Below are 7,990 nucleotides of genomic sequence, written 5' to 3'. Positions count from 1 at the left end.
CCTCTGCGAGCCAACTGAACAAACACTCTGAGTTGTAGTACTGTCTGTTCCTTGAGGCAAAGTCCTGCGTACGGCTTGTGACTTTCACTCACATGAAGCGTTTTCCACGTTATGTGGCTCTCTGATGGTCTCGATCACAATGCAGGGAATGCAGATCCCTTTAAGTACATTAAATACAGACTTTTTTTTAAACATTGGTACATTTCGCAAAGAATCATTTAATGTAAAAATTTGACACTGATAAATCATCCCATTATTTTTCACTACCTCTGTTTTTAAAAGTATCACAGAATTTTTTCATAATTCTTGAGGTGTTTTAGGTTTGTTTTTTTCCCTCCAACTTGACCCCTAACCGTAGTTGTTGCACGGGTGTTTCTGCACTACCCAGTGAAGGTGTTTCTCTTTTTTTTATGTCTCTTAGTGTGTATCTGAGAACTAGGCCAGGACAGTGTAAACATCTGGCTGAATCCAGCACTTGCTGCCTGTTGAGAGCCATGACAGATGGAAAGGGAGCGTATGGCTCAAACACTTCCATCTTTGACTGCACAGCAGTTGTCTTCCCAAAATAGCCCGTGCTCTACGGCCTTATATGTGCAGGCCTGTGTGGTGTGCCTGAGGGGGCATCATGTATCTAGGCCACACAATACGGGCTGTGGGCTCATTGTTGCTGCTTACCAGCAGGCCTATCACTGCCCCAGGGACGAAGCCTATCTCTATGTCTCAGGACAACACACCATGCATCTCATTCAGCTCAACCGTGAGTGTCTCCTTCACCTTTTCTCCTTCCTGGACAAAGACAGTCGGAGGAGTTTGTCCCTCACCTGTCATCAGCTGCGTGAGGTCTTCCTGGACCCCTGTCTCTGGAATCTACTCCACTTCAGCTCCCCTTGTCAGCTCAGGAAGGACAACTTTGTGCTGGGACCCTCGTTGCGTTACTTAACTATTAGTTGGTACTCCAGCATGGTCCTGCAAGTGTGCAACATTGAGGACTGGTTGAAGAGCTCGTTTCAGAAGAACATCTGCAGTAAACACGAAAGCCTGGTCAGCACGTTCCTGGCCCATGTCTGCTATATGTGAGTGTTTGTGTGTGGCTCTACCCTGCTGTGTTGTGTGATCAGAATGACAGCTGATAAAAGCTGAGAGAGGACACTGTAATATCCTGTAATAATACCTCAAGCACTGACTTTTAAACACCTTAAAAGTAGAGTAGAATTAACATGACATTGGCACAGCTTGTGTTCATCTTGACACTGGCACGAGAACAAATTGCGTCTCTCTTTATGTGTCTTGAGGATGCTCACACAATTTGGGGGAGGGGATGTTGCTTTCAGGGTCATTTACACCCACATCAGGGAACCAAATGGTTTTCATTTAAAGGCACGTCGCTCAGTCTAACTGCCATGTTTAGCTGCAGGCAGCATGGAACATGATCATTAGAAACAGATGGCATATCCACAACTGGCTGTGGAGACAGAAAAATGACACATCTGTGGGACACAAGACTGATTCTATTAACTAACATAACTGTGGTCACATATCAAAATATATTTAATGAATGACGTGACAGTTGGACTTGTTAGGTCGCTGAAAAGTAGCCGTTTTGGCTTTTGGCCTTGTGTGCGTGGCCGGGTCCAGGCAGGAATCGTCCCGGAGAGGCGTAATGAGGTCTCTGGATAATTTCTTCAAGGCAGCCAGTAATAACAGTCGATGTGAGGGAGCTTGGCCACCACAGCTGGCCGGGACAAGAGGAAGGGAAAGGGGGAAAGGGGCAGTCTCAGTGGCGTGTGTACAACCCTGTGAGGACTTCCTGTATTGTGAAATTTGAGATTTGTGATGTGAGAGCTGTGAGATGAGTCAGAGTTTAGAACCACCCACTTCGTCTGAGGCTTGCATCTCTGTGTCCTTAAGGCACACTCTCTGCATACTGATAAACCCTCCCAAATTGTCAGAAGAAAGGAAGCGCACGTGACAAAGTGGGAGGGAACACAGAGGCTGTGGGGGTGATAAAGAGTGACTTGGCTCCAGACCCTCCCAGTCAGCTGCATAGTGGAGATTTATGCAGGCAGGTGGAGCCTACAATTGGCTCTTTGTTGCCGTCAGAGGAATGAACATGTGCTCTGTCTGTGCCTGCCTCTTCCTGGATAAGACTCCACGCAAACTCTGACGCCAACCTCGTGTCTATAGTCTCTTTTTTTATCTACATGGAAAAAACTATAAAACATAGCATGTCTTTGGGCCTCTTTTGCAGTGTACTTTCAGTGTAATACTCTGCAGAGCCAGAAAACTACAGTAAATCAATTTTCTTAAGGTCACAGTATTAGAATTATACAAGATTAATTAACATGCCTGATTTGCAGTATAGTGTGGGCTGCGCAGTGGGTGGCACAAGAAGCTTTGGCATGAGACTGGTTAAACATTTCTGAGTAGTTTTACTCCGATCTTTACTGTGCACCATTTGGATAAACTGATGCTTTCTCTTACATAACGAGAGCATGCGTGACTTTTGCTTATGAAGTGCTTAAGAGATTTATCTGACAGCTGCTTTGGAAAATATTTACTACTAAATCTAGAAAATAGAAGGTTCCAGCAATGTTTTAGGCTTTTTTTGACGCAAACCTTTCCCCTCAAACGACTGAAGGACACGAACAGTAAATGTACACTACGTCTCAGTTCCTTTTAGAGCTCACTGGATAATTTGACCAGACAAATTAACCGTTAGGAAACCAAACGGCTCATTACAGGCATGATTACAGGTTGGTGGTGTGGTGTTCTGCTTGTGCTCAACATAGACCAGTCTGCTCTTGCTGCTGTTTCTTTCAATGGGAACTACATCATGTCTCAAACATAAATTAAAGGCATAAAAAAAAATTCTGAACATTTTAGGCACACACTGCTAGGTGGAAGCACTTATATTTGCCCTCGCTACTTTGAGAAGATCAAGGTTTTTGCTTTTCTTTCATTTTCATTCAGCTGCTACGTTCCTACAGTTGGCGAATATATGAAATATTATGGGAATGAATTTGAAAACTAGCTTACAGACGGAACAAACAAAGAAACCCATTAAAAAGAAATTATTTTCCACTTAAAAAAACAAGGTGCTATGAGGCGGTGCTTTAATGCGCCAACAACTAAATGCCTGTATGTATGTAAGTGCACATATTCTATGTGTGTGTGCAAGACAGATTCAGATAAGTGGGTATGTACATATTGGAATAGCACACAAAAGAGTCTGCGCACAGTGGAAGTTCCATGAGAGGGCGGATTATGTAATGGGTTTAAAAAAATACTACTCCTCTTATCTCTTGCTTCTATCCACTTCCTATCCTATGTCATTAAAAAAGACGAACGAGTCTCTAAATGGAACTGTTTCTTTTTAGTGCACTGCCCGACTTCCTCAATATTTCGTTAATGTCAATAGCGTCCGATCACATGCTCTGCTAAAGTCTCACTCTGAGCCCATGCAACAATGCAGCAGGGCACATGGATCGACTGCATGCTCAGAGGTTACTGGGGCACTGCCCTCAACACTCGCAGGCAGCTGGAATATGTCGGGCTCACATGTGGTGAAGTGGTAAGATTATGTAAGTCTTTATGTAATCTGCATCTGTCAACATGAATGACACTCACTATCCCTTGCCATCCCGGTGCCTGTCTACCAGCTCTGGCCTGCCGCTAGGTTGCAGTGCACTGAATGACAATCCAGCAGTGCATGCATTTCACAGAAACACTTGACATTTTGTTTTCAGAAGCGGTTTTCTCATTAAAATTGTTGTCGGCTCTTTTTTTCTTCACTTACTCACAAAAGCTTTTTAAAGAAAGGAAACACACATGGCCCGGTGGGACTCGGTGTACACAGAAGGTCTAGGTATTTAACAGCTCTGTCATTAAACACATCATGTGTCCATCTCGCAGTATATATATCCCAAGGCATTATGAGTAAAGATGACACAGTACAGGTTTTGTACTCTATGTGTGAAAAGTGAAAACCTGCCTCAGTTAAGCGACATGACTTACGGATGTCTCTACCACAGGTGCCCCAACTTGCTGTCGCTAACCATGTCTGGCTGTGGACACATCACTGACCGGGATGTGATTTCTGTGCTGCAGTGCTGCAGGAAGCTACGCTACCTCCACCTAGAGAACTGCGTCCGCATTACTGACTGCAGCCTGGAGGGCGTGGTGGCTCACGGAGACAATCTGGAGGAGGTGAAGGTGGATTTTTGTAGGAATATCACTCAGGCAGGGCTGCAGCACTGTAAGGAGATGAAGCCAGCCCTTCAACTGACTGCTGAGAGGAGCGCTGACTTGATCCCCGACAGCAAGCCTGAGGAGAGGGTACCAATCAGGAGGACACTGCAGAAGGTCCTGCAGAATTCCTGATGGTAGCGGCTCACACCCACACTAACTGGGACCATAAAAGAGCATTCATGTAACTTACTGTGTAATGACTCTACTGTGATGTTTTGTATGATTTGTATTTAATTTTACTTTGTTATACCTTTTATATGACACACATTAAATATAAATTTCTTTTAAATCTTGAAGAAATAGTTTGACATTTTTGGAAAAACGTGTAGTAAAGATGAAGATGCCACCAGGAGCTGCACAAACTAGAAACGGGAGGGAGCAGATCGATTCTATCAAAAGGTTAAAAAAAGACATTTAGCAACTGCAGAAACACAAACTGTTTTCACACCGCAGCCCTGAACTTTTGTTGATTTTGAGAATGTGACAACACAAATGGATAGACATAGCTGGACTAGACACAAAACAATCTTTGACCTGCCAGCTCGCTTGTACAAAGTCTGTGCAACGTTCGATTGGGTCAGTCTGTGCCCGTGTGAGAGCAGCTGCAGGTATCAGTCCCATGTATCCATGGCCTTTGCTCTGCTCTCTGCACTCTGCTCTCTCTATCCAGATAGTTCACCTGCCAAACACGCTAAACCAAACACAGTAGTGTCTGAGGCAATCTCAAGCTATGTCCCAAGTTGTTTTCCTGACATTGTCCAGAGTTCCCATGTGCCAAATAATGACAAAATGACAAAATTTGAGTTTGCATAAGGGGTCATGTGACCTGTCTCTTGGCCAGGACTAGTTGACAGGCAACAAATGGAAACTTCAGGAAGTTTCTTCTTCCAGCAAAGTAGCTGCTGTCACACTGAATGACAGATCTTCTTTTGCCTTGTCTTATTTCCAGCACAGGCATAGGAGTGTTATCAATCATCTCTGTGTATCTCCAAATGATTGAATAGTCATTTTCCCTAAATGTCAAACTATTCCTTTAATAGCATTTGATGGTTTGATTACATTTTTTACAACCACTCCAGCATTAAAAAGTAAAATACATAAAAAACCCTCAAACACGTGTGTGGTCGTGATCTCCATCCAGAGAGGAAGGATTCTCCCAAGGAAAAATGCCTTAAGCCTGAGTTGTCATCTTACGTAATAGTGACAAAATTAGGCTGAACAGGCGTGTCTGTAAATACCATGTGACAGATTTATGACAGGTGACTGCGGCAGCAGGGTACTCCTTAATCGCTAGTTTCCGACACCCAGTTTTCCAATTTTTAATTAACTGAAGCAGTTCAAGTCGAGTGAATTTGATATGATACAAAGATAAGATGTAAACCTCCAAAGCTTAAGCAATTAAACATCATCATCCAAAATCATGTGAACTTCACAGAAAACTGGCTTTTTTGGAGATTAGGAACTTGTTAAACATACAGCTTTTGTACTGAAAATTAAGCCTTGAAAGGCGATGCAGGCACCCCAAATTTTCTGATTTCTTGCAAGCCATCAGTCTATACCTAGATGGTTTGGTAACAAACTGTTATTACACTAATTGATGCGTTATTACGATAATACTGTACTGTAGGAAAGCAGAAAATGGTGAGAAAAAGGCAGGCAACAAAAGGAAGACAGACTGGTTAATCGAGAGTTTCATGTTACAGAAAGACTGTGACTCAAAACACAGAAAGAAAAGAACTAGATGGTAAGCTCCAACAGGTGAAAGACCTGAACTTAAACCCTATCAGGCTGGTTTGGGATTAACTGAATGGGCAGAAGAGTGAAAGAAAAACACTTGTGGGAACATCTGCAACGGTTTTGAGGGGGAAGAAAAAACTTTCCACGTAGTGTTTTATATCTATAGTCATAAGTCATAAGTAAGGCTGAGTGAGTGCAAATATTGAATGTTATTTATGAGACACACAGATTATGGGGGATTATGCTAAATTAAAGAGTGTATATGTATATTTGTATGAGTTTGACAAGAACATCTGAAAAGCACACAACTCACTACTTGTCCTTATCTAATTATTCCTATTTTCTTTTTGTTTGGCCATGCAAAACTGATTAAGCAGTGTAATGTGGTCCATGTGGTTTGGACTACAACGGTGGCTCTCAGACCACAGAATCCTGGACTCAGTGCAGCTGGGACCTTGGATGACCAGGTGGAAAATACAGAGTGAAACTAATAAGACTGTTCCTCCAAGTACAATGCAGCACATGTCAGTAATACCACAAACTCCAGAATGACCACAGAGTGAAATCAAAACATCTCTAAAACCAGTTCAACAAAAGCTGAACGTAAACCAGGTAGGGGTGGAAATCATAGCATAACTGTTAGACTTCATTAGCTGTAACTGTGCGTACCTAAAAATCGACAAGTCAAGTTTTATTTTCATCTACATGTGGGAGAGGATAGTCTAGCACGTACTGTTTTAATCTTGGTTTCCAACAAAGCAAGCCCCAAGCCAACTATAATTATCGTTCTGGACTGAAACACAGGTGCACTGTTTGGAGGCCAGACAACAAAAAGTGTATTATTTACCATCAAATACTGGCTGAAACTGTTAGGAGCTAAGTAGGGAGAAAAAGTCCTAATGCACATCCGGCTGCCTGCAGCAGTCATGCACACAAACAGCACTGAGTGTCAGACATGTAAAAACACGACTGTATCAAAGCATCACTGCTCTGCTTGTTTCTACCAGGGGCAGTGTTTTTATGGTTGGATGATTGTGAGGGAAGATAATGAAGAAAGACCTGAACACGTGTCCATGTGTTTTAGCAGCTACAGCTGATGTAATGTGATTTTTCCTTTACATGTGAAAAAAAGAAAAGGTTTTCACAGGACTCTTTGCAGTCCTGTGTGAAAAACTAAGTAAACCCTTACAGTTTCCCTAAAAATTAAGAGGATAAGCAGCAGCCAAGTGCTGCTAGTCAAATCCACTTGATGAACTGATCTTCAGCAAGTGTGGGCATATCTATAAAAGCGGAAGTTCTGGCAGTTTGCTGGTCTGGAGCATTCAGGTGCTTGTTAACACTCCTTCCCAAAAGTGGATGTGGATGCAAAATCACACTACAGGCCTCAGTTAGTGTGTTAAATGTTAAAGTTCATGGCAGGGAAACTAGGGTTGGAAGGGTTGCCAGGAGAAAGCCTTTTCTCACTTAAAAGAACATGGCAGCATGGCTTATGTTGTATCTGAGTAAACCACAAAACCTCAGGGGTAATCTCCTTTGGGCAGACAACACCAAACACAACAAACACATCATGTCAACTGTCAGACACAGCGGTGGCAGGGTGGTGATTTGGAGTTGTTTTGCAGCCACAGGACCTGGTCACATGGTTGCAGTCATCCTTGAACTCCTCTGTATAACAAAGTCGTTTAGGGCAGTGTTAGTTTTTGTAGCAACTTTTGATTTAGTTTTAGACACATTTAAACTCAAATCATATTGTTTAAGTCATAATTCAGGCATCTAAATACCTTTAGTTTTAGTCCACTAATTATCACAAAACTTTGATTAGATTCAGCTGACAAAAAAAAAGTGTGAAAGTTTTTCATGTTATTATTTTTCATGTTTGTTATTAAATGGTAAATGGTCTGTATTTGTATAGCGCTTTTTACTAGTCCCCCCTAGGGACCCCAAAGCGCTTTACACACCCAGTCATCCACCCATTCACACACACATTCACACACTGGTGGAGGCA

At 42.6% G+C, this 7,990-nt stretch overlaps 1 protein-coding gene across 1 annotated transcript; it reads left to right on the top strand.

Annotated features, from left to right (window-relative positions):
• Window positions 1-501: 501 nt before the first annotated feature.
• fbxl22 (F-box and leucine-rich repeat protein 22) lies at window positions 502-6,259 on the top strand. Its single transcript, XM_086298719.1, has 2 exons — window positions 502-1,073; window positions 4,032-6,259. Exons 1-2 carry the CDS (start codon window positions 502-504, stop codon window positions 4,378-4,380), a joined length of 921 nt encoding a protein of 306 aa, XP_086154845.1. The 3' UTR covers window positions 4,381-6,259.
• The last annotated feature ends 1,731 nt before the right edge of the window (window positions 6,260-7,990 follow it).

The sequence above is a fragment of the Aulonocara sp. 'chitande type north' Nkhata Bay genome, linkage group LG7 (genome assembly GCF_057382095.1).
Source record: "Aulonocara sp. 'chitande type north' Nkhata Bay isolate Kocher_YH1m ecotype deep benthic linkage group LG7, A_spYH_male_GT1.1, whole genome shotgun sequence".
NCBI classification, from domain to species: Eukaryota; Metazoa; Chordata; class Actinopteri; order Cichliformes; family Cichlidae; genus Aulonocara; species Aulonocara sp. 'chitande type north' Nkhata Bay.
This window is presented reverse-complemented; position numbering and strand designations above follow the sequence as displayed.